At 42.5% G+C, this 26,429-nt stretch overlaps 1 protein-coding gene across 7 annotated transcripts in view; it reads right to left on the minus strand.

Annotated features, from left to right (window-relative positions):
- Positions 1-216: 216 nt before the first annotated feature.
- The window catches only part of LOC109867941 (uncharacterized), a 29,333-nt gene continuing 3,120 nt past the window's right edge, over positions 217-26,429 (minus strand). The window contains exons 2-20 of one of the 7 annotated variants that reach the window (XM_031802745.1): positions 22,252-22,673; positions 20,200-21,865; positions 19,699-19,977; positions 19,153-19,587; positions 18,563-19,012; positions 17,866-18,471; positions 17,505-17,759; positions 17,157-17,402; positions 16,772-17,029; positions 15,723-16,022; positions 14,719-14,988; positions 14,538-14,621; positions 11,763-11,907; positions 11,489-11,550; positions 10,520-10,731; positions 10,182-10,432; positions 1,798-1,917; positions 1,500-1,656; positions 217-1,340 (exon numbers count right to left, since the gene is read on the minus strand). In XM_031802745.1, coding sequence (XP_031658605.1) covers positions 1,012-1,340; positions 1,500-1,656; positions 1,798-1,917; positions 10,182-10,432; positions 10,520-10,731; positions 11,489-11,550; positions 11,763-11,907; positions 14,538-14,621; positions 14,719-14,988; positions 15,723-16,022; positions 16,772-17,029; positions 17,157-17,402; positions 17,505-17,759; positions 17,866-18,471; positions 18,563-19,012; positions 19,153-19,587; positions 19,699-19,977; positions 20,200-21,865; positions 22,252-22,621 — 6,495 coding nt within the window. In that variant the 5' untranslated portion in view covers positions 22,622-22,673 and the 3' untranslated portion in view covers positions 217-1,011. Of the gene's footprint in view, positions 1,341-1,499; positions 1,657-1,793; positions 1,918-10,181; positions 10,433-10,519; positions 10,732-11,488; positions 11,551-11,762; positions 11,908-14,537; positions 14,622-14,718; positions 14,989-15,722; positions 16,023-16,771; positions 17,030-17,156; positions 17,760-17,865; positions 18,472-18,562; positions 19,013-19,152; positions 19,588-19,698; positions 19,978-20,199; positions 21,866-22,251; positions 22,674-23,312; positions 23,562-26,429 lie in introns of those variants that run through there. The other 6 variants (XM_020457278.2, XM_031802743.1, XM_031802744.1 and 3 more) reach the window with 6 other exon arrangements.

The following is a 26,429-nucleotide window of genomic DNA, read 5'->3' on the forward strand; positions in this document are numbered from 1 at the left end:
TGTATTGTAGCCCAAGGAGTGGCTGATGGACCTCTTCAGCTTGCCGGGATATAGGCCTAGCATAGGCTAGCTCCAGGCTAGTTGGTGCTTGTTTCGGGACAGGGACGTTAGCCAGGAGAAGCTCATCAGGATTGCAGCTAGCTAGCTGCTATTGGGCTAGTGCAGTCTGTTGACTGTTGTTTATTGTATAAGAAGAGTTCAATAATGCAATTTACAATCTAAATAATGTATTTAATCAACAAAATATTAGGTTTAGGCCTACCAATATTGTAGGTTATTGCTCAGTGTGTACCCTAATCTTTATTGCATAGAAAAGCACATTTAATAAAAAAATTAAAAAACAAGCACAACAGTGTAGGCTATTGGTTAATATCAAGAATTGGTTACTATGTGATGCAAACTGTGACTATTAAGAGGGAATAACAGCAAGTACACTAATGATGAGGGTTTTGGCATTTTTGTCTTTCCTGATGAAATGAGGATAGCAATAATCATACATACTAGTTTTAGGATTTGCGGCAAAGATTTGTACCATTATGACAGTGAAAGGGTAGAACAATAATTGGCCACGGATTAGATTCATGGTTTTATCCGAATGTGTGGATGAGACAACACCAAGATTCAAACAGGTAGAAAAAGTAATTGGTCATAATTTACATATTATTCTGGTGGTTGAAAAAAAAGTTTACAAATATAAATATACATTCAACTACAAAGTTGTCGTTGGTCATACTGTAAATTTTTCAGTGATTAAAAAAACGTTTTAAAATATAGAAATATACATAAAATCTCAAAATATATTGTTCAACTGAACTTGATTTTTTCCCCAAAAACTTTACAAAATTAAAGACAACTGCAATACAATATATTTGTTCTCTAAATGCTCTGTTCATTATATCAATTTCCATGGATTTGATTTTCCCTGAGTTTTGGACCTTGTAAAAGCATACTCCCATAGTTTTTTGCAGGTAGCCACCACACTTCCATCATCTCCCACCCTTTGCCAAAATGCTACAAGAATGGCTGCAGCAAGGAGGTCACTCGATCGTCATTGCGTGGCAGTCTCGCCATGAACTCTTTGGTGGCCTTGATGGAGTCATGCATCCCCCAGGTCTCCACCATCAGCTCTGCAAGCTCCTCAGGGCTTTTTCGTCCCTCCAGAGCACTCTTGGGGATTGGCTTTTGTTCCTTATTCCTCATCATTGACTTAAGCTTCTTAATTTCGTCCTTTGACAGTTCTCTCAGTATGTCACACAGGTTCTTTATCCACTGCTGCTCATTGAATCTTTTTATCTTAGCAGCATTATCTGATGAAAGTAGGGGAGGAGACATGGTGAGACCTGTGTGGCCAGGAATTTATTTAATGCAGCAGACAGATGAGATAACCATGTTATCAGATTGAATGTAATGTAGGATAACAGTACAGGTTTAACATTAAATCTGTGTGTATGATAAAGCAAATATCCTGTCTGATTGGTTGGTAAGAAGGAAACGATTACCCCGTGGTGTGTTGAGAATCACTCGGCGACACCAGCGTTTCCTCGTCTTTAGCTTTGTCTCCAGAATGTTCATTTTGAGTTCTGTGATACTACGGTTCAAGAAGACCTCAAAGGTGGCGTGTTGATATGTGCAATGTGCAATGTGCAAAGTGTATTTCTGAAAGAGTAAGTGATGGAACATGTGAGGGAAAAAAAAGAGAGATCGAGAGATGGACAAATGGTATGGTTAGTCCTAATGGAAGGCAGAATAACATGTGACATTATTAGCAAGATGTCTCTGGTTTTCTGTTCCACTTACTTTGGGTTGAACAAGAAAGCCTTGTTTGAGGTCAGAAGTCACACTATATTTGGCTGTGGGTGTCAGCATACAGGATGAGCTGGTCTTAATGAATGTGAACTCTTTGTGCTGATTTTCCACCTGTGAGAAAAATATTTTGACTCAGACAGATAAAATAGGGTTTAGGAATGCTGAATCCCAAACCAGGCCTTTCATCTTCCCCCTTGCCCCTCGATTTGCACGTTCACATGCGCCTCCATCATATGCACAAGTGTCCAAATGCTGAAGGAGTGAACATTAGGGGGTGGGAGCGGCTAATTAGACCCGTAATTGGATCCTCTTGCCACTCTGGAAGTCACCCTCTTAGTTTTGTCAGCTACACGTGAAAATGGAGGGAACTCCGAGTGAGTTGGTAGGGGCAAGGGGCTCGTTTGGAATTCACAAGGCTTAGTTATTTTATTTTTTCTCCCTCATGTCACAATTTAAACAGACTCAGCGATATGTTGTTGCAATGAGCATAAGGATGAACTGCAGAATCTGCAGATGAGGTTGATCCAAGACGTTGAAGTAGCAAAAAATATCCCATGTGCACTTCACACTGCTGCAACATGATGGTCGTGTTTCCCTGCTCAGATGTTACATGCATCAACCAAATGGTTGTGTTCCATGTCGCCGACCGTGCCATTGGGCACCAGATTGCTATAACATGATGTGGTTAGCTGATACGTAAAATACCTATCCAGGCGTAAGATCTGGGATGCATCAGCAACGCATGGGCAGAGGAAGACGCCCGATATCTGCAGGACCAGAACAGCAGAGAAGTGTAGCCTCGCGATTCACATTCTTAGTTGTTGCGGAAATCGGCTCGATATTGCAGTTTACTTTGTGCATCACTGACTCGTAACTTTAAGTCGAGTTACACATTAATATAAATTGTAAGGATCTGGGCCCGGTTTCCCTGTAGTGAAGGACCTTAAGCTCACAAGTATTTTAACGTTCCTATAACGGCTGGAGATGTCACGTGTTTCCCAAAACACCACGTAGAGAGAACGGTCACTAAGTGCGTAGTTTGAGCATTTGTCGATACTGATAGGATCGAAAGAAAGGGAGCGCTACTCTCGGATCAGCTTTCTCCATTCAAATCTTACCTTCAATGTATAATTATTCCACAATACTGATGACGGCTCAGCTCCTAGATAGAATCTAATGATGATTTGAAAAAAGTCGCAAGCTGCACACACTTCATCAGTCTCTCGTTCACAATTTGACAAGCACTTGACAAGCATCAGTCCCTCAAATTTCCCGCCGGCATCTGCCTTGTGTGGCCATAATGCCCACTAAAAATCCATGCCTTTTGCGGCCAAAGTGGCCGTTTGGCACTCAGGTTGATCTAATAAGTTAAAAGCTAATTATAATTCCAGGGAAAGCTGTGCACTCACATGGCTCTCTCAGATGTAGCCAATGCCAGTCACATGATCAGGTCGTTCTCACAGGCATTTTAGCTAAGAAGTAAGCTACAAGTGAATGAAGACAGACACATCGGGGATGCAACTCTTATGGAATTCCGAGGGGCATATTGAAGATGTTAGAACTGTCCACATTTAGCCTACTTTTCATCAGCCAACAAGATGAGTAGGTCTAACGAACAGCCAAAACACTAGCCTACTATCCCCAATTTTTATTACATTTTTGACCTTTATTTAACAAGGCAAGTCAGTTAAGAACAAATTCTTATTTTCAATGACGGCCTAGGAACAGTGGGTTAACTGCCTGTTCAGGGGCAGAACGACAGATTTGTACCTTGTCAGCTCGGGGATATGAACTTGCAACCCTCCGGTTACTAGTCCAACGCGTTAACCACTAGGCTACCCTGCCGCCCCAATAGGGAAAACGTTTACCTATTCGATTGGTCAACTTGTCCTTCTGCACAATAAATAAATATTCCAAACATACTCTGGGACAGTTGTAGGAGGCAATAGATCCCAAATTAATACAACCACTTGCATCATTTTTTTTTAAGCAGTAAGGATGATAGTTTAACATTTGAAGCTAAACTATTAGTCTATTTTTTCACATTATAAGCGCAGCAATGTGCACACAACAGTAAGTGCAAATATTCCAAAATGCAATCAATTAGCGGTTCTCAAAAGATGAAAATTATCTTCCCCAAACTTAACTCATGCACAGCCTATGTATGTATGACAGTTAAGCTCTACACCGCTTATAAAGCGGATTAATGTGCTTAATTTTAAGAAGTTATTAGACCACTTATTTAGCTGTGATACAAACCTTATTAAAGCATATAGGTCTATGGGCTAGCATACATGAGGTGTGCGACCATGCTTTGAAAAAGGTCGCAAAAAAAAGGTAAGCACAGTTTCTTATATTAAATTATCCACAAGTCATAGTGTCACGCCTTGGTCTTAGTGTTTTGTGTTTTCGTTATATATTTGGTCAGGCCAGGGTGTGACAGGGGTTTACGTGTTGTATTTCGTATTGGGGTTTGTTGTATTTGGGATCGCGGCTGATTAGGGGTGTTGTATAGGCTTGGCTGCCTGAGGCGGTTCTCAATCAGCTGTCAGGTGATTCTCGTTGCCTCTGATTGGGAACCGTATTTAGGTAGCCTGAGTTTCGCTTTATCTTTTGTGGGTGATTGTTCCTGTCTCTGTGTAGTGTTCACCAGATAGGCTGTAATTATGTTTCACGTTCCGTTTGTTGTTTTTGTATTTATTCGTTATTTCATGTATCGTCACCATTCATTCATTAAAGACATGAGTAACCACCACGCTGCATTTCGGTCCGACTCTCTTTCAACAAACGAAGAACACCGTTACAGAATCACCCACCACACACGGACCGAGCGGCGTGGTTACAGGCAGCGACCGCAGGAAAAGCGAAAGGAGGACGTTATGGACAGCAATGGCATGGAGTATACGCCGTGGGAAGAAATCGACAGGTGGGCGGCCGACCCAGAGAGAGTGCAGGAGCCCGCATGGGATTCGCTGGAACAGTGCGAAGAAGGCTATAGGCGAATGGAGTTGGAGAAACAGACACGGCGGCGCAGAGCGAAACCCGAGAGTCACCCCAAAAAATGTATTGGGGGGGGGCTCAGAGGGAGAGTGGCTGAGTCAGGAGATGGACCTGAGCCAACTCTCCTTGTTTTTCGTGAGGAGCCAAGGAGGAGACCAGAACCAGAGCCGGTGTTAGAGGTGAGCGAAGCAGAGACTGTGAAGGAGTTAATGGGGAAAGTGGAGTGGAGAGTAATGAGGGAGTTGCTAGCTTGGTGCTATAGATATCATATTCGTCCGACGGATCGTGTCGGGGATTTGATGGCACCTGAGTTAGCGCTCCATACTCGTCCTGAGGTGCGTGTTAGTCGGCTGGTGAAGTTGGTGCCAGCCTCACGCACCAGGCCTCCTGTGCACATCCCTAGCCTTGCACATCCGGTGCCACCTCCACACACCAGTCCTCCGGTAGCAGCTCCCCGCACCAGGCTTCCTGTGCGTGTCCTCGCTCCAGTATCACCAGTGCCCGCACCACGCATCAGGCCTACAGTGCGCCTCGCCTCTCCTGCTCTGTCGGAGTCTCCCGCCTGTTCAGCACAGCCAGAGCCTTCCTTCCCTCCTGCGCTGTCGGAGTCTCCCGCCTGTTCAGCGCAGCCAGCGTTTTCCTCCTCTCCTGCGCTGTCGGAGTCTCCCGCCTGTTCAGCGCTATTAGATCCTGTCTTCTCTACAGCGCTGCCGGAGCCTCCTGCCTGTTTGAAGCAGCCTGAGCTGCCAGTCTGCAGGGTGCTGTCAGCCTGCATGGAGCAGTTAGAGCTGTCAGTCTGCATGAAGCAGCCAGAGCTGTCAGTCTGCAAGGAGCTGTCAGTCTGCAAGGAGCTGTCAGTCTGCAAGGAGCTGTCAGTCTGCAAGGAGCTGCCAGTCTGCAAGGAGCTGCCAGTCTGCAAGGAGCTGTCAGTCTGCAATGAGCTGCCAGTCTGCAAGGAGCTGTCAGCCTGCATGGAGCAGTCAGAGCTGTCAGTCTGCATGAAGCAGTCAGAGGTGTCAGTCTGCATGAAGCAGTCAGAGGTGTCAGTCTGCATGAAGCAGTCAGAGCTGTCAGTCTGCAAGGAGCTGCCAGTCTGCAAGGAGCTGCCAGTCTGCAAGGTGCTGCCAATCTGCAAAGAGCTGTCAGCCTGCATGGAGCAGTCAGAGCTGTCAGTCTGCAAGGAGCTGCCAGTCTGCAGGGAGCTGTCAGTCTGCAAGGAGCTGTCAGTCTGCAAGGAGCTGTCAGCCTGCATGGAGCGGTCAGAGCTGTCAGTCTGCAAAGAGCTGCCAGTCTGCAAGGAGCTGTCAGCCTGCATAGAGCTGTCAGTCTGCATAGAGCAGCTAGATCCGCCAGTCAACCAGAATCTTCCAGATCTGCTAGTCAACCTGAATCTTCCAGATCCGCCAGTCAGCCAGGATCTACCGGAGCCTACTACCTACCTGAGCTTCATCTCAGTACTGGGCTTCCTCTCAGTACTGGGCTTCCTCTCAGTACTGGGCTGCCCCTCAGTTCCGGGCTGCCCCTCAGTTCCGGGCTGCCCCTCAGTTCCGGGCTGCCCCTCAGTTCCGAGATGCCCCTCAGTTCCGAGATGCCCCTCAGTCCCGAGATGCCCCTCAGTCCCGAGATGCCCCTCAGTCCCGAGATGCCCCTCAGTCCCGAGATGCCCCTCAGTCCCGAGATGCCCCTCAGTCCCGAGATGCCCCTCAGTCACGAGCTGCTCCTTAGTTCTGTGGGGTTCTGGGTGAGGACTATTAGGCCATGGTCGGCGGCAAGGGTGGATTATCCCAGGACGCGAAGGGGAGGAACGAGGACATTAATGAAGTGGGGTCCACGTCCCGAGCCGGAGCCGCCACCAATGACAGACGCCCACCCGGACCCTCCCTTTGGTTTTGAGGTGCGTCCGGGAGTCCGCACCTTGGGGGGGGGGGGGGGGTTCTGTCACGCCTTGGTCTTAGTGTTTTGTGTTTTCGTTATATATTTGGTCAGGCCAGGGTGTGACAGGGGTTTACGTGTTGTATTTCGTATTGGGGTTTGTTGTATTTGGGATCGCGGCTGATTAGGGGTGTTGTATAGGCTTGGCTGCCTGAGGCGGTTCTCAATCAGCTGTCAGGTGATTCTCGTTGCCTCTGATTGGGAACCGTATTTAGGTAGCCTGAGTTTCGCTTTGTCTTTAGTGGGTGATTGTTCCTGTCTCTGTGTAGTGTTCACCAGATAGGCTGTAATTAGGTTTCACGTTCCGTTTGTTGTTTTTGTATTTATTCGTTATTTCATGTATCGTCACCATTCATTCATTAAAGACATGAGTAACCACCACGCTGCATTTCGGTCCGACTCTCTTTCAACAAACGAAGAACACCGTTACACATAGGCTAATATTGTCACCTGTCAGACTATTCTTAATTTAATGTTGTCTTTACATATGCTAAATAATTTATATGTGTGAAATTAGTTTTGATTTAGAATGGACCATTATCATGCACCTGTCATGGAACAGGGGAAAAACAGGAGAAAAAAAATACACGTCATCTATGCACCTAAATAGCAAATGGAGGATGCTTTTCCCATGGTTCATTTTCATGCCAGCCAGGTAGGCTATACTCCTGTTGTAAAGTGAAGCATTTTGCTTAATATTAGGAAAGTTGATGAATAAATAAATATTGTAGGCCTAGCCTATAGAAAGCCGATGGGATACTCCTCTTTTTAAGAGGCAATCAACACTCTGTTTTCTCATGCAATTGCATAGCCCATTGAAATGTTGCGCAACATGGGGTAGGTAGGGTAGCATCTAACGATGCACTTAGCTGTTCTACCAGTGGTCTGAGGCGGTCTGTAAATAACAAGTGTTTTCAAGTGCAACTTTAGTAACGATGGTTTCGGGAAACAGCTCAGAGATATAACGATGCTCCTACAAAGGTTCCCTTTAGCCGTAAAGGGAAACTTCATCTCCAGCACCACCCCAACATACAGTGGCAAGAAAAAGTATGTGAACTCTTTGGAATTACCTGGATTTCTGCATAAATTGGTCATCAAATCTTCATCTAAGTCACAACAATAGACAAACATAGTGTGTTTAAACTAATAACGCAAATTATTGTATTTTTCCTTATCTAAATTTAATACTTCATTTAAACATTCGCAGTGTAGGTTTGAAAAAGTATATGAACCCCTAGGCTAATGACTTCTCCAAAAGCTAATTGGAGTCAGGAGTCAGCTAACCTGGAGTCCAATCAATGAGGCAAGATTGGAGATGTTGGTTAGAGCTGCCTTGCCCTATAAAAACACTCACACAATTTGATTTTGCTATTCACAAGAAGCATTGCCTGATGTGAACCATGCCTCGAACAAAGATTAAGAATAGTTGACTTTCATCAAGCTGGAAAGGGTTACAAAATTATCTCTAAAAGCCTTGATGTTCATCAGTCCACGGTAAGACAAATTGTCTATAAATGAGAAAGTTCAGTACTGTTGCTACTCTCCCTAGGAGTGGCCGTCCTGCAAAGATGACTGCAAGAGCACAGCGCAGAATGCTCAATGAGGTTAAGAAGAATCCTAGTGTCAGCTAAAAACTTACAGAAATCTCTGGAGGATGCTAACATCTCTGTTGACGAGTCTACGATACGTAAAAGACTAACAAGGATAGTGTTCATGGGAGGACACCACAGAAGAAGCCACTGCTGTCCAAAAAAACCCATTGCTGCACGTCTGAAGTTTGCAAAAGTGCTCCACCACGCTACTGGCAAAATATTCTGTGGACAGAAGAAACTACAGTCAAATTGTTTGGAAGGAACACACAACACTATGTGTGGAGAAAAAAAAAGGCACACCATCATCAAAACCTCATCCCAACTGTAAACTATGGTGGCAGGAGCGTCATGGTTTGAGGCTGCTTTGCTGCCTCTGGGCCTGGACAGCTTGCTATCATCGACGGAAAAATGAATTCCCAAGTTTATCAAGACATTTTGCAGGAGAATGTTAGGCTATCTGTCTGCCAATTGAAGCTCAACAGAAGTTGGGTGATGCAACAGAACAACGACCCAAAACAGAACGGAAGAACAGAAGAAAATAAGCCTTCTAGAGTGGCCCAGTCCGAGTCCTGACCTTCTGGAGTGACCCAGTCAGAGTCCTGACCTCAACCCGAATGAGATGCTGTGGCTTGACCTCAAGAGAACAGTTCACACCAGACATCCCAAGAATATTGCTGAACTGAAACAGTTTTGTAAAGAGGAATGGTCCAAAATTCCTCCTGACCATTGTGCAGGTCTGATCCGCAACTACAGAAAACATTTGGTTGAGGTATTTTCAAAGGGTTCACATACTCTTTCTTGCCATTGTATGTGAAAAATGCATGTTTTTGTTTTGTAGTAAAAAAGCTTGTGGAAGATAAGTGTTTCCAATGACCAAAAAATGTTTTGTCACGTGCCAAATACAACAGGTGTACAACCTTACCATGAAAAGCTTATTAAGTAAATATTTGCTAAAAATATGTATAATAATCGTCAGTGTGCATCGTGTGATGTTGACAGTTTGTACCCAGATGGATTAAAATTGTAACCGTTAGCTGCATTGACTTCAACTAAACACTTCATGTAGTTGTTGATCAGTCTCTCATATCTCTGAGGAGGAATTCTGGCCCACTCTTCCATGCACAACTTCTATAACTCTACCACATTTGTGGGTTTTCAAGCATGAACCGCTTGTTTCAAGTCCTGCCTCAACATCTCCATTGGGATTAGGTCTGGACTTTGACTAGGCCATTCCAAGTCCTCAAATATGTTGCTTTTTAGCCATTTTCATGTCGACTTGATTGTGTGTTTTGGATCATTTTCTTGCTGCAAGTCCCAGCTTCAGCTCAGACGGATGGCCTGGAGCCCACTTTTCTGGACGACATGGGTCCCATTATGCCTGGAGAACACCAAACACTGCATTCCACAGTCAGAACCTCATGTCAAAGGTCAAGCATGGTGGTGCTGGTAGTGTGATGGTTTGGGGATGTTTTGCTGCCTGGGAACCTGGGCAACTTGCCTTGATAGAAGGAACCATTAATTCTACTCTGTATCAGAGAATACGGATGGCCTCCATCTCTAAACCTCCCTCCCTCTCTAAGTGAGTAGGCATTTCCTACTAATTGATTGATGTCGTCATTGGAAGCACAATCTTTCTCTCTTTTTTTAATACAAAACACTCCATTTTCACATACAGTATGTTGATGTTGGGATGGTGCTGGAGATGATGAATATGAAGTATATATATATTTTTATTTATTTCCCTTTATTTAGATCATTTTGGGAAACCAGGCCCAGGTAACTAACCAGTTATTCATAAGTTGACAAAATATTTGAAAAGGGAGAAGTTCATTTTCAGGGACTTGGACGTACCTGGTCTGGCGGCATGTCTCGGGGCAGCAGGAACACCCAGAGCCGTTGCTCTTCTGGAGTTGCTTCAGGCTCAAGGAACAGTAGCACCTGTCCTTGGATACGGTTGCTGTTGGATTGTTTTTTACGAGCTTTTCCATAATTTGAAAGCCCACTAATGCTTACAATCACGTGTGAGTGTGTCACCTTGGGTATTAAGAACTCCCTGTTCTTTCTGCATATGTGGGCCACAAGAAGGTTCTCAGCTGCAGACACTGGGAGAGATGAAATGCATGAAACCAATTTTTCATAATGTGTGGTGTTTCAATGCAGATTGGTGAAGACAACAACAATTCACTCACCCTTAACCTCGCAGTGAGGTAGATGTAGTTGGTACATATGTCCCTCTGGACTCCTGAGTTGAAACAGGGGGCCTGCAGGCTCATAGCTGGTGTTAGCAAGGATATCCCTGTCCCAGTGGACCACACTGTACTCCACAATTCCTGCCCCCCTCATCCCAAAAACCAGCCCTGTAGCTCTGCACTGAAACCTGCCACGAGACCCACACTGGAACCTGGGGAGCACCATGATGTATTTTATTCTTATCTAACTAGACAAGTCAGTTAAGAACAAATTCTTATTTACAATGACAGCCTAGGAACAGTGGATCAACTACCTTGTTCAGGGGCAGAATCACAGATTGTTTTACATTGTCAGCTCGGGGATTCGATCTAGCAACCTTTACTGGCCCAACGCTCTAACCGCTAGGCTACCTGCCACCCCCATGAAATGGAGGGAGAATAAAATAGATGTGGGGCAAGTCTAAGAGTAACCAATGAGGGACGTGCCTTAAGATGGCGGCCTCCATGCACTTAATTACCACAAATGCCTCGTTTGCTAAGTTTTCTGTATTGAAGCTTGCTCTCATTACTCTTTTTTTGTATCTGCATTGGCAGAGTATACATAAATCCAATTCTAGCTCCCAGACCACAGCCATTGATTAGTAAACAGGGGTAAAACATAGGCTGGTATTCAAGCAATTGCAAAGAGTGGGTTTCCAGATAATGCTTTCAGAAGTGTGTTTGATTTGCACTTGATTTAGAAACTGCCAGTCTTGTGGCTGGTCAGTTTTGACTGCAAACCTGACTAAGAAGTCCTCCAGCATACAACCAGACAGCCAATTTAAAATGCACTAACTCACTACCTCCAATAAATTTGATCCCGAACATAGGCTTGCTTCATCAATGTTAGGGCTGTGATTGGAAATAAAACTAGAATACGCTTAGCCTAAAAACATAGCTGTAATGGATCATTAAACCCAAAGTAGTTACCTGTAGGTAATCTTGTCTGTTATTGTTTTGTCAGGATCAAATTCTTCAATGAGGGTTTTTTTCTACACAAGTGGAAGACAACAGTGAGGTTAGCATATGCAAAACACATTATGTCTAATTGAAAAATCCATTGAAAAAAGTTATTTATATGGCAATCACATCACGGGCAATAATTGAGAAACATGTCATATGGACTATTTTACACCAAAATCATTTTGTGAAAACACAGCTTGTGCTGTTCAATTTAAATCAATAACTCTACTGTTGAAAATACTTTAGAGGTCTCATTTGTCACAGCGGTAGATCCCAGGGAAGTAACGCGCTGATCGTGCCACCCAGGCTCCACATGAGCTGGCCACAGTTTGTAGCGGTTGTCCGCCAATAAGATGTCAAACTCAGTAATCATGTTGCTGGAGAGCCTGTGGAGAGGAATGATTCTACATTGTGACAGTTGTGGAGGCAGGCAGAGCCATAGATTTAGAGAATTCAACCAACTTTTAGAATGGATGCAATGTTAGCGCCTTTAATGTCAAACGTTTGATGATGTTACAATATGAGAGCGTCTCTGACCATTCCCTATGAAATGGCCCGCTGCAAACAGAAAAACAGAGTTGAAAATAACTTTTTTATTCACTCGCATTTGTGAATGTGGATCCATTCTGAATTGGCTCTAAATCAATTTATTACTGTTTTTAAACAACATTTCAGATAAGTATGCCCGTTTAAAAAAACGGAGAGTTCAAAATAGATCGAGCCTTTGGTTCACACCTGAATTATCTGAATTGATACGCAATAGAGATGCTATTATTATATTAACACTCTAGCTGACTGTACATGTACTGGAAATCCATATCAATTCTAGAAAACTGAAATCATTAAAGTGTGTTACTTCTACTCTTCCCTTACAAATGAATGTAGAGTCTGGCCCTATTACTGATAACTGGTAGCGTTAATGAATTTAAATCAACATTTTATTTCTGCAGGCTCTGACAGAATTCAAAAACCTACTCAGTATGACAATGTACTGGATGTTGATGGGGGAATTTTACTGAATCGTTTTGAAAATGTCGGTCAGGGTTTTTACTTTCAGCATTTCAGACAATGAAGTCCTTGATGGGTTGTTGGCATTCGACATGAAATACATCTACAGGGGCCGACCATTTGGCTAAAGGGTCTGCTCAAGTGTACAGCGTCCCTCATTGTGGGCTCAATAACCCACATCTTTAATTTAACATTAATCAGGAAATATTCCTCAAGTGTGGAAATCAACTTATGTGCTGCCAGTGCATAAGGGCTTGTTGTGATCTTGACAACTATCGTCCCATATCAAGGTTTTCATATCAAGGTTGCAACTTCGTTCTTTTTTTGAATGTACATCAATCAGGATTTAGACCAGGGCACAGTACTATTACTGTAACCACATCAGTTGTAAATGATACTGTCAATGCTTTGGATGCTAAAATGAATTGTGCTGTCCTACTTACAGATTTGTCAAAAGTCTGATACAGTTGATCATTCTATCTTATTGAGTAAGTTGTCTGTGTTACACCTTGGCACTGATGCCCGTTTGTGATTTCAATTATCTTAGTGACAGCCTCCCTCGCTATTATGATAGACTGGGTTAAATCCACATTTCTTGAAGTGCTTAAAGGGGTACCCCAGTGTTCGACTTTGGGGTCATTGTTGTTCACATTGTGTATAAATGACATTGGAAATACTGTTAACACCTGTAACATTCACCTCTACGCAGATGACAGTTATTTATCCCTGTGCCTCTTTAGTGCAGCAGGCGATTCGTGACATTCAGTATGATTGACTCATTCCAAAAATCACTTACTGATCTTACATTTGTGTTAAATGCAAATTAAACCAAGTTTATGCTGTTCTCTAGGTCTCCTAATGTTGACCTTAAGGACTTGCATATTTGCACTCCAAATGGAGCAAGGTTCTCACTATAAGTACTTGGGTATCTGGATTGATGACAAGTTGTCTATTGAAACACACATTGAAAACTTGACAAAGGAGCGGAGATCGACGATTGTTTTTTTATATAGAAATAAATCCTGCTTAAATTCTGAAAATAGAAGGAAGATTGTTCAAACAACGCTTCTCCCTGTAATAGACTATGATGACATTTATATGAACGCGCCAGCCTGTTTTGAAACCTTTGGACTCAGTATTCCATTCAGCAATACGTTTTATCACTGGGGATGGTTTTAGGACTAGTCATGGTATTCTTTACAAACATGTGGGATGGACCTCTGTTTGTAAGAAGAGAGTTGCACTCTTATTTACGTACATAGCAGTCTTGCAGAAACTTCCTCTGTACATTACTTCATTGAGACATATAAATTAGCAAACCCGGTCTCAGGGATGGATAACTCTGGAAATCCTTTGGTCTCCACAGAATTGGGAAAATCTGCTTTTAGTTAATTTGCCCCTTTGATTGGAGACTTATGTTACAGAATATGATTGCTTTTCTTAAATATGTTTAATCTAGTGTATTATGTGTTTTATTATAGTGTGTTTTATTTGTAATGAGTATGTAGGGCTGTTGTGTTTTATTTATAAACGTATACAGGACTCTTGTAAAATAGTTCTCAATGTGACTCCCTATTTACATAAAGGTTAATAAATAAGTCTACTATGTTGTAGTGTCAACAAATTGCATATTTCCTTTCTCTGGACATTTTCAGAGGTTTCAAAAGCTATCCAAAACAAACAGCCCAACCTGAAAGTGTAAATTATCACTTAGCATCAGCTATGGAGGAGTGTCGGCCACTCTGGGAATGTTCTGACAGAAACATCAACATCCCAAAAAATAATTAAGATGCACTTGGGTACTGAACCGTTGTCTATGACTCTGCCTTCCTCCCGAGCCATTCGGAGAGTTTGGTTGTTGTGGTTTCTATGCTACCTAGCTATAATGCTAAGTTAGCTAGCTAGCTAACAGTTACGTTAGCAGGCTAGCTATCCAACTTTTTAATAGTTGCTAACTATCTAGCTAACGCTGCTATGTTAGAACAACAAGCAATAATGTTTTACTCACCATACAGTTTCTGTGAAGCTATTGCCGATCATGTATAGGTTGAGTTTCACAGCACCTTTGTCGGTGATTTCATTATTGCAAAGACTGAAAGAGAGAACATTATGTCGTTTTACGGTCTTAAAAGTGCAATCTGCAATAGTTATTGCTGTTCAATGGACATTCCACTTGATATTATCCTTACTTCAGGACTTGAACTTTGTGCAGATGTGGGAGCAGCACGTCCAGTTGTGTGTCAGTGAGGTGGCAGTCACTGAGGTCCAGCTCGGAAAGCCCTTCCGAGTGTTCTAGAACCAAGGCAAGTGTTGAACAGGCCCTCGAGTCTAAAGGGCTATGACTGAGGTCCACCTTCTTTTCTAGGGCTCTGGAGAGTAATGAAGCAAGCCTCACTGACCTGTCGCAATCTTCCACAAATATCAAGTGCAGGAGTTGCAGCAGAAGAGGTTTTCCAAAGCTATTGTGGAACAAAGTTGTTGGGGAATAATCAGAATTGGTTGGTAACATAGGTAAGATGTTTTATATTCATCATATGTTTGTAAGTTACTTCTCATCAGAATGTGTTTGTATAATACTGTGGCGGGGTTGCAGTATCTGTTCTATGTCAAGACTAAGTTGCTTGGGCCGGAGAGAGGGGAGAGGTCAAGCGTGTATCTCTTGGCACCACAATGTCTGTGTGCCAGTCAGTGTGGCTCTGTGATCTTGTCAAGATAGGATGGATTTGATATATGCCTGTTGATATGGAGGATTTGTTTATGGTTCTGAGTTTGAGAAGAGAGCATAGTTTAGGAGACAAACCTGAACGTTAAATTATGCCTATGCTGTCTGGCTGTGTGTGGCTTTGCTATAAATGATCTCAGTAACAATGTGTGAGACATTGATAGACACTGAATTGATCTGAGAGTCACAGGGTTGTGATAGAGCTCATATAATTAAAGATGGACTTTGTGATAACTAACTCTGACTTGTGTGGTTTGCTCTCATGATTTGGTAAATAGAGGAAATTTCCATGACAAAGTCAAACAGTGTCATTAGCCTACTGGATGTTCAAATGTAAAATTCACAAGATCACAGAATGGTTGTGTGCAATTGCCATTTACTGCAGGAGTAAACGTTGGATTCAGGAGAGGACATTATAAGTAGTCAGACAAATATTAAAACAAGGAATCTTTCTTAAGACAGGCATCTCACCTCATATGAATCCTGTGCAAAACATGAAACAGCTCCTCTATTCCTTCATCCTCAACATGGCAGTCGTGTAGGATCAGCTCTGTGTCACCATCAGCTTCCTGGATGGCCGCGGAGATTACCCTACAGTCTCCAAAACTGAGGCTCAAAACAGTCTTCTCCTGCCCAAACAGGTCCATGGCAGAGGAGCAGGAGAGGTCCAGTTTGTGATGCAGCAGTGTCAGGAGTGCAGGTGCCACTCCTCTCCTCCTTCTCAATCCTGCACAGGTATGGAGCAGCTCCAGCAATAGTTTCCTTTCGACCCTGCAAGGTAAGCAGAAATTGGTGGACAAGTATATTGGAACAGTATTCTACTACAGCTTGGTCTCTCCGACTACACAAAGAATAATACAATTTTTTTGTGGGGGTTACAGCCAATACCTATGATTTGTTGCAAATGGTCTGGTTACTTCAGACAGAAACGAAAGTTGCATGTTCGAATTGCGTTGGGGACAACTTCAGCATCTTACCTAATTAGGAACTTTAGCTAACCACAACCATAGCGTTTTACAAGCATGTTAGCTAACCCTAACCATGTTAAGCTAACCTGCTAGCAGGGCCTCCCGGGTGGCGCAGTGCTCTAAGGCACTGCATTGCAGTGCTAGCTGTGCCACCAGAGACTCTGGGTTCGAGCCCAGGCTCCGTCGCAGCCGGCCACGACCGGGAGGTCCATGGGGCGACGCACAATTGGCCCAGCGTCTTCCAGGTTAGGGAGGGCTTGGCCGGCAGGGATTTGTCTCATCGCGCTGATAGTGATGTTAAGCTAACCTGCTAGCTAAAATTAGCATCAAATGCCGCCAAGACGTATGAAACTGTAAGACCGCTATTCCAACGCCACAGGACCATTTGTAACATTTCATATCAATTAAAGGAACACAAAAAAACATAATATAATGCAAATGGGTGTGCGACCAGGATGTCTGTTCACGTCGCTCATACCCAAAAACACAAACTTCAATCAAGTAAAAGTCACATTCAATGTAAGGGATGCTGATAGACAATTGGACAGTGACCTGAGCTCAGAGACTCTGTGTAGAAGAGTCAGAATGCTCTCCATTTCCTCCTTTGGAATGATGGTCAACAACAAGTTGAGTTTGACACCGTCACTGTAGTGCAGGGCAAAACGAAGCGCTTCACAGTCATCATGGTTCAAAACCAGGTTGTTCAGGTCGATCCAGTCATCTGATGACTTCACTAAACTGTTCACCAAGTGACCAGCACGTTGCTCATGTATTTCTCTCAGAGCTGTCCTCTCAAACTGGGAGCTTGTCCTGCAGACACAAAGGAATACGGTACCAAGTGATATAATTACTATAACAGGAAAACAACATTTTCATTGTTGGAATCATGCAACATATTCGATATGAACTAGAAATCAATATCTTGTGTCACCCAGACCTTTGAAAGTGAACATTCTTCAGCAAAGGGAGGAGATAAGGTATGTATTGGTCTCTGATTCTGCTCCTCCTGAGGTTGATGGTGATGGGTTGTGTGGTGGTCTTCAGCAGGTAGTGAAGCACATCCCAGTCCAGTGTACAGTTAGACAGATCACTACCCGACTTTTCCAGAAAGCATTGGGTCAGTTCCTCATCCTGAGCCTCATACACCACAACAGCCAGCTGCTGCCGAGTCTCCTTACTCAGTCTGTCATGGAAACATACACAAACCCATCTTTCAAAACAATAGCACACCTCACAAAACAAAAGTCCATATTTTTTAAAGTGTGAAGAAGATCTAGAAACTTGCCTGATAGTGAGTGGACCCTGATGACACAACAAGGTAGTGAGAAGGAAACCCTGGATTGGACAGTCTATCAGATTTAAGACCCTTACAGTCCAAACTCTAAGGAGTAAAGCTAAACCACTGAGCACTCTACACTGCACCCTTTCTTTTGGAATTGACCTAGACAAGACAAGAGTCAGCTCCTCAACGACCATTGGTCTTCGGCATGCCATTGACCTTGCCAATCTGGCCAGCTTTGCTGTTGACATTTCGTTTACCCTGGAAGTCAATACAAAAAAAAGAGGACTTATTATGCAAATCATGATCAAAATGCTTTTTTTTACCCCCACCATTCTACATTAAAATACCACTATCAAAATCATACTTAAGTTTGTGAAACTCTTTCACTTGCTTGAAGAGTAATGCAGCTCCTTGGAATGAGATACTATCTGGGATGAGACTGACGTTGAGTTTTTCTCCAGGGGCAGATAGGCCTAGGACTGCACCTACTGCCTTGCAGGTTACAGTGGGCAACCACCCTGACAATGTGATGGTGTAGTCTAGGGCCTGGAGGAGTGAGGAGGCTAGCTGTGCATCCCATTCTGAGCCGACAGGGAGTGCACCCCACAGAGACAGCTGGAACTGGTCATTACAGCTTAGAGAGCCCTTTCTCTCCGAGAGGTCTATGGACCAGACTGCAGGGTCTGACCGATAAACAGGAAGTAATGCGTGACAAACTTTTCTGCCTGTTTGAGTCTCATAGTCTTTCCCATGTGAGAACAGATCTAACAGAAACAAGCACCTTTCTGGAGAGTCGTCTGAATGAGCAAACCCAAGAACTGACAACAGTTCCTCAACAGAGCTCTGTCCTGTCTCAGTGTTGTCCAGATCTCCATGATCAAGCAGGTGCAAAAGGAAGAATCTCTTTAGTTGCTCAGAAGTCAGTTTAGGCATCTTCACCTCTGTATCACTCTCATCTTGAGGAATAATCCTGCCAGAAAACAATGTGTTAAGCCATGAAATGGTGGAACAACTATTATCACCTCCTGTATGTGTTTGAAAGGGACTGACCATTGACCTACCTCAGTTGTGAAATATATGGTAGGCACCGAAGAAAACTCTCTATTTCGCTTTGATCAGTTTCTAGCCAGCCCTTCAGTCTAACTGGTTTCTTCTCTGTTTGGAGTTTCAGCACCTCAAATAGGATGGAGGCCTTGTCTGTACCGAGGTCAAGGACCCAGGCTGCAGGCTGAGCTGACTGAAAGACTGTCAACAATGATGGGAGAATTTGGTCCTCCAATTCATGTTCAAACGACTTTGCAGAGGAGTATAAATCTAGCAGAAAATCACTCTGTTCGTCTTTGTTATCACTCGCAAAAGGGAAGTTTGAGTAGCTGCATACTGTCGACAGCATCCTCAGTGTCTCCTCTCCTGTCTCAAGCTGACGCTGCTTTGCAAAACAGAATAGTTTCAAAAGGCCTTCAATGGTTCCTTTAGTGTCATCATACTGGATCAGAATGCAGTCATTGAACCTGTTCATAGAGAACTTTTTTTTAATGACCACACTCCATTAGGACCTTTATGCTAAAGCTATAGACAATGAAAAGTGTTAGCCTGTAAATCGCATAAACAAAATGGGTTTCAATCAGACAAATAACAAAACATAACTTGCCTTAGCTGTGAAATATAAGGCAAACAATGAATGAGGCTCATGTCACACTCATCATTTGACCACCACAGCTCCACTGGTTTCTTCACGTTTTGGAGTTTCATCACATCAAGGAGGACAGAGGCCTTCATATCAGCAAAGTGTATGTACCAGACTGCAGGAAATGACTTGAAAACTGGCTGCAATGTTGGTAGAACTGCTACCCCTTCATCATTCTCATATTTTCCTATATGTTGGTACAAACTCAAAATGAATTTGCTCTGTTCCTCTAAAGAATATGTGCTAGCCAGACAAAGCACTGCTTGCAGGTCCTCTACCCGTTTCAGTCCTGTCTCCATCTGGTACAGAGCCCCGTGCAGCAAGATATCCTGCTGGAATGACCTCACCTCCATTTTCCATGCCACTAATGATCGTCTCAGATCAACAGGTTCAACAAACCTAAAATAATGGTTTTATACAATGGTTATACAGTTATCATAATGATGTTTGAGCTCAGCTACATAATAAACAACCTACATAATGACCCTCCAGTACATTTAATGTACCCACCTGATAGCCTCAACGTTTGGCAAATGGTCAAATATGCTCTTTCCCAAGGAATTAGCTGCATGCAGTGAGTTGTCAAACAAATGTAGACAGAATTTGACCTTCTCTGGTCTCTTGTGCTTCAGGACCTCTCCCACTCTCTCCCACACCTTTTGGTCCTGTTTCTCCATGACTCTTAAGTGAATTTCATATTCACACAGTCTTAGCAAGCCTTCAGAGTCACTCGGGTTCCCTGAGTGAAGAGCAGCTTTCCACACCTGACATTGTGTAGTGGGATCCAATCTATTAACACAAGTTATGTTACTGTAATTACCTAAAGGCAAGATGATAGTGTTCAAACCATGTTATGTACCATGTCAATGTGATACTTTCAGAATCTGTTAAAGTATTGATACAATATCTTACCAATTAGTATGAATATACTGTCTAAACTCTTCCATCCAGAGCTGAGAGCACTTCCAAAGCTACAAGCATAGTGGAAAGGATCACTGATAGCAGACTCACCTGAGACATTGAAGATTTTTCAAAGAGCCCAGAATCATCCTCAATCCTGGATCAGAGAAAGTGCAGTCAATCAGGTACAGACAGACATTCTTGTTTGTGGACTGGTTGATCACATATGACACAGCACAGCACTGTTGAGGATCGAGATATTGTCCACTGAGATCAAGCTCATACTCCACTTTTTGTAGAAGGAGTGAACAGGCTTCGGGTGACTGGTGCTCATACAAGCACTGGCAAACGAAGAGGAGATCAGCATCCAACTCGGTATGGGACTCATCATGTCCCTGTAGTATTGCAGGCCCGAGGAAGGAGTCTATGACTTTCTCAAGGTATATGTCAGATATTTCCCTTATCTGGTCCTCTGGCACTACACAGTTAATCAATTCAGCAATGTCACTGGACAAGAGTCCACAGAGGAAGGACACAATGTACTTCAAGTACTTTCCTTCTTCTGTCTGACACTGTTGAAGGACGGAGGTGATGTTTCCAGGTGTCATCAACAGAAAAAGAGCAGCCCAAAACTCCTGCATCGTGTTGTGGAGAAAAGCAAACGAATGGCCAGTTGACGATTCCTTTGCTGCATTGGACGTCAAGAACGCATGTTGAACACTGTTGTCCTTGCAATCCATTTCTGTCAAGTTCACGGTTTTCGCAAGTAATGCTTGGAAAGAGTTTATAGCTAGAAACTTGATGTTCCCCATATTGTCATGAATGTACTTATCCAGATACTCAACATTTTGGTCACCATGTCTTTTCATGCAATGACGAAAGATCCGCACATACATTTCTGTTATGGTGCATGGGTGGTTTTTAGCCTCACAGGGACTAAATGAAATACAAGCAGTCACTATGAAAGCGTACATTGGGACATGGCATAGACTGAATAGTGCGTCGTTGCTCGCAACACTACAAACATAGTCATCCTCAGTGCCTAACCTCCACTTTAAGTAAGCATGGATGGACTCATTGTTGAATCCTTGGACCTCCACTCTGTAAGACGGCCAGTCAGATAAAAATTCGCAATCTTCTGCCTCTGGTCTGCACGTGGTCAGAATCTTGGCATCACATAGAAGTTCTTTTGCCAAAATGTTATTTAGCACGGGGTTGCCAATCACATCCATGATCCCATCAAACACAAAGATAACATTTTCTGAATTATTTTGAATATCACACAGCACCACATCCTCTGTGCCTTCCTCTGGCTTAAGGTATCTTTCAAACAGCAGAGACCTCAAGGATGAGGGCTGTGAAGAGTGAGACATTGATCTCATCGAAGGCTCATCAAAGTAGAACATATAACTCTCTTGAGGATTCTCATTCTCTGCCCAGATATTTAAAACTTGCTGGACAACAGTTGTCTTTCCAATGCCAGGTTTACCAACAAGTAGAATCTTTTTCTCACTGCTTTCCAGTAAGTGACCAGGGGACAGTTTTCCCTTATCTCTTGGAATGTAAGTCTTAAGTTTCTTAGAGCGTGCTTTTTTGTACTTGCTTTTAGTTTTGGACAGCTCACTCGAGTCGGTGTCCAAAACGACAGGAATGTAAGTAAAGGGTTTGCATTTTGCCTTGTCTTTGAGGAAATGCATGTGCTGGTCCCACTTTGCGTGAAGAAACTCAACAGCTTTTGTTCGCAGCTGCCTTTTGTACCTCTCACAAGGCCCTGATTCTGGAGAGAAAACAGACAAGAATAATGAGAAAACACTAACACTTCCTTACATTTTCCATACAATGACTACTTCAACCTTGTGATGCTACAAACTTGTTGGATGCATTTGCAGTTTGTTTTGGTTGTGTTTCAGATTATTTGAATGAAATGAATGGTAAACTATGTATTGTGTCATTTTGGAAACACTTATTGTAAATAAGAATATCATGTTTCTAAACACTTCTACATTAATGTGGATGCTACCGTGACTACGGATAATCCTGAATTAATCGTGAATAATGATGTGTGAAAGTTAGAGGGTCAAAGATCATACCCCAAGACATGCTAACCTACCCTGTAATCTCAACTCTATTGTCGTATACTAGCAGCTGGATCACGTTACGTACCAGAGACGAGGCCACTCTGTAAATCTGGGTCATCTGTAAACGAAAAGCAGCTGATCCATTGATGTAAATCTGGGTGGCGAGGTTGATTCTGGGTAGGGTTTGTTCTTGGTAAGGTTTGGTTCCTTGTGTTGTACAATATTTTTAACAGTTCATAACTGGCATATTCCCCTTTCTTGATAATCATGTCCAGCATCTTTCTGGTTTTGACAGACCTATTTTTATGGGATTTAATTTCTCTAACTTGTTTTTCGCTGAAGATGTTATTCTTTCGCAACTCATTAACGACCAAGGAGGGTTTCTGGAGGTGACCCTCAAGAAGAGCTCTGCCATTTTGGACATACTCAAAAGCAGACTGCTGTGTGCTTGCCATGTTGTGGGTTCCCTTACAGCTTCATATCTGTAAACTTTGTCCGCCTTCGTACCTGTAAAATACAGTGTCAGACATAATGTTATAAAGCTACATTAAAATTCCTCAAGCATACAAGTATTTTACACCATTTTAAAGAAAATCCTTGTTAATCCAGCCACAGTGTCTAATTTCAAAAAGGATTTACAGCGAAAGCACCACAAACGATTATGTTAGGTCACCACCAAGCCACAGAAAAACACAGCCATTTTTCCAGCCAGAGAGGAGTCACAAAAAGCAGAAATAGAGATCAAATTCATCACTAACCTTTGATGATCTTCAACAGATGACACTCATAGGACTTCATGTTACACAATACATATATGTTTTGTTTGATAAATTTCATATTTATATTTAAAAAAATCTGAGTTTACATTGGCGCATTACATTCAGTAGTTCTAAAGCATGCGGTGATTGTGCAGAGAGCCACATCAATTTACAGAAATACTCATAATAAACATTGATAAAGATACGACTATTATACATGGAACTTTAGATAAACTTCTCCTTAATGCAACCGCTGTGTCAGATTTCAGAGAAAGCAAACCATGCAATAATCTGAGTACAGCCTTTAGACAACAAAGCAGCCAAAAAGATACCCGCCATATTGGGTAGTCAACATTGCTCAGAAATAGCATTTTAAATATTCACTTACCTTTGATTATCTTCATCAGAATGCACTCCCAGGAATCCCAGTTCCACCATAAATGTTTGATTTGTTCGATAATGTCCATCAGTTATGTCCAAATATCTTCTTTTGTTAGGGCATTTGGTAAACAAATCCAAAAGCGTGTTCAGGTCACGCCGAACGTTGGACGAAAAGTTAAAAAACTTCCGTTACAGCCCGTAGAAACATGCCAAACTAAATATGGAATCAATCTTTAGGATGTTTTTAACATACAACTTCATTAATGTTCCAACCGGACAATTCCTTTGTCTACGCAAATGAAGTGGAACGTAGCTACCTTTCACGTGAGCGCACCAGACCGAGGCTGCGGCACTCTGCCAGACCACTCACTCAAAGAGCTCTTATGAGCCCCATAAGAGTAGAATCCTCAAAACAGGTTCTAAATACTGTTGACATCTAGTGGAAGACTTGGGAAGTGAAACATAACTAATATCCCACTGTATCTTCAATGGGGGCTGAGTTGAAAAACTACAAACCTCAGATTTCCCACTTCCTGGTTGGATTTTTTTCTCAGGTTTTTGCCTGCCATGAGTTTGGTTATACTCACAGACATCATTCAAACAGTTTTAGAAACTTCAGAGTGTTTTCTATCCAATACTAATAATAATATGCATATATTAGCATCTGGGACAGAGTAAGAGGCAGTTCACTCTGGGCACGCTATTCATCCAAAAGTGAAAATGCTGCCCCCTATCCCAAAAAAGTTAAGAACACCTACTCTTCCATGACATTGTCTGACCAGGTGAATCCAGGTGAAACCTATGAACCCGTATTGATGTCACCTGTTAAAACCACTTAAATCAGTGTAGATGACCGGGAGACAGAAGGATCTTTAAGCCTTGAGAGAATGGAGACATTGTATGTATTAGAGGTCGACCGATTAATCGGAATGGCCGATTAATTCGGGTCGAAATCAAGTTTTCATAACAATCGGAAATGGGTATTTTTGGCCGCAGATTTTTAAATATTTTTTATACCTTTATTTAACTAGGCAAGTCAGTTATAAACACATTCTTATTTTCAATGGCGGCCTAGGGACAGTGGGTTAACTGCCTTGTTCAGGGGCAGAACGACAGAGTTTAACCTTGTCAGCTCGGGGGAACCAATCTTGCAACCTTACAGTTAACTAGTCCAACGCTATAACCACCTGCCCCTCGTTGCACTCCACGAGGAGACTGCCTGTTATGCAAATGCAGTAAGCCAAGGTAAGTTGCTAGTTTGCATTAAACTTATCTTATAAAAAACAATCAATCATAATCACTAGTTATAACTACACATGGTTGATGATATTACTAGTTTATCTAGCGTGTCCTGCGTTGCATATAATCGATGTAACGCTGGGGGATGATTTAACAAAAGTGCATTTGCAAAAAAAGCACAATCGTTGGACGACTGTACCTAACCATGAACACCAATGCCTTTTTAAAAATCAATACACAGAAGTATATTTTTAAACCTGCATATTTAGCTAAAATAAATCCAGGTTAGCAGGCAATATTAACCAGGTGAAATTGTCACTTCTCTTGCGTTCATTGCACGCAGAGTCAGGGTATATGCAACAGTTTGGGCCACCTGGCTCATTGCGAACTAATTTGCCCGAATTGTACGTAATTATGACATAACATTGAAGGTTGTGCAATGTAACAAGAATATTTAGACTTTTAGAATATTTAGACGCCAGTTTACATCAAACGATGATGCCAAAAAAAATATAGCAGAAGGAATAGAATTTCTGTAGAAAATATCCCTTACTAAACGATTGTTGAATTTCTTATCTAGTAAACCTATGCCATTCACCTGGATATCACTTACAATAGGAGATGTTCCAAAATAAGCATTATTCTGAAGTAAAGATTTTCTCACTAGATATAATTGTCCTTGCTTGAAACCTCAAAGTTGTAACTTTACATACATTCTCTCCACATCAATAGATTTACACAAATACTAACTAATTAGCTGACAATGACAATGTTTTTCGAGAACCAGTTACGGTAAAATAACATCTTGTTTCTATGTAATATTGACCCATTATTCCATACAATCATTTATGAGGTGAAAGTTGTGTTTATACAGCAAAGGCCAGCACATTAAAGCCTGCTTGTGAAAAGCTGCCAATTTCACAGGAAGTTTACCCACAATATAGGGACATTGTAGTAAAAAATTAAGCCCTCCGAGCTTCTGAAAAACAAAATGAGGTATAATATTCCAGAAACTACGAGGATTCTTTAAAGTGCCTTTTAACCCAGTTGACTTTTGATATCTGATAAAAGAGATTGAAGTCTAAGACATTTAGACCGCCATCACAAACCCTGTTGATGATAACATCTATTTTTATCTTATGTGGCTTGTTTTTCCATATGAAGTTGTACAATGGCCTATCTAAGGTACAACAAGTGGATTTGAGTGTCAATCGATAGCCCCTCAGCTTAGGATACAATCCCTCCCTAACCAATTTGCCGAATTGTACGTAATTATGACATAACATTGAAGGTTGTGCAATGTAACAAGAATATTTAGACTTAGGGATGCCACCCGTTAGATAAAATACCGAACGGTCCCGTATTTCACTGAAGTAATAAAGTTTTGTTTTCAAAATGATAGTTCGACCATATTAATGACCAAAGGCTCGTATTTCTGTGTGTTATTATGTTATAATTAAGTCTATGATTTGATAGAGCAGTCTGACTGAGTGATGGTAGGCAGCAGCAGGCTCGTAAGCATTCATTCTAACAGCACTTTTGTGCGTTTTGCCAGCAGCTCTTTGCAAGCACAGCGCTGTTTATGACTTCAAGCCTATTAGCCTAATGGCTGGTGTAACCGATGTGAAATGGCTAGCTAGTTAGTGGGGTGCGCACTAATAGCGTTTCAAACGTCACTCGCTCTGAGACTTGGAGTGGTTGTTCCCCTTGCTCTGCATGGGTAACGCTGCTTCGAGTGTGGCTGTTGTCAATGTGTTCCTGGTTCGAGCCAAGGTAGGGACGAGGAGAGGGACGGAAGCTATACTGTTACACTGGCAATACTATAGTGCCTATAAGAACATCCAATAGTCAAATGTATATGAAATACAAATGGTATAGAGAGAAA

The sequence above is a fragment of the Oncorhynchus kisutch genome, linkage group LG23 (genome assembly GCF_002021735.2).
Source record: "Oncorhynchus kisutch isolate 150728-3 linkage group LG23, Okis_V2, whole genome shotgun sequence".
Classification (NCBI taxonomy): domain Eukaryota; kingdom Metazoa; phylum Chordata; class Actinopteri; order Salmoniformes; family Salmonidae; genus Oncorhynchus; species Oncorhynchus kisutch.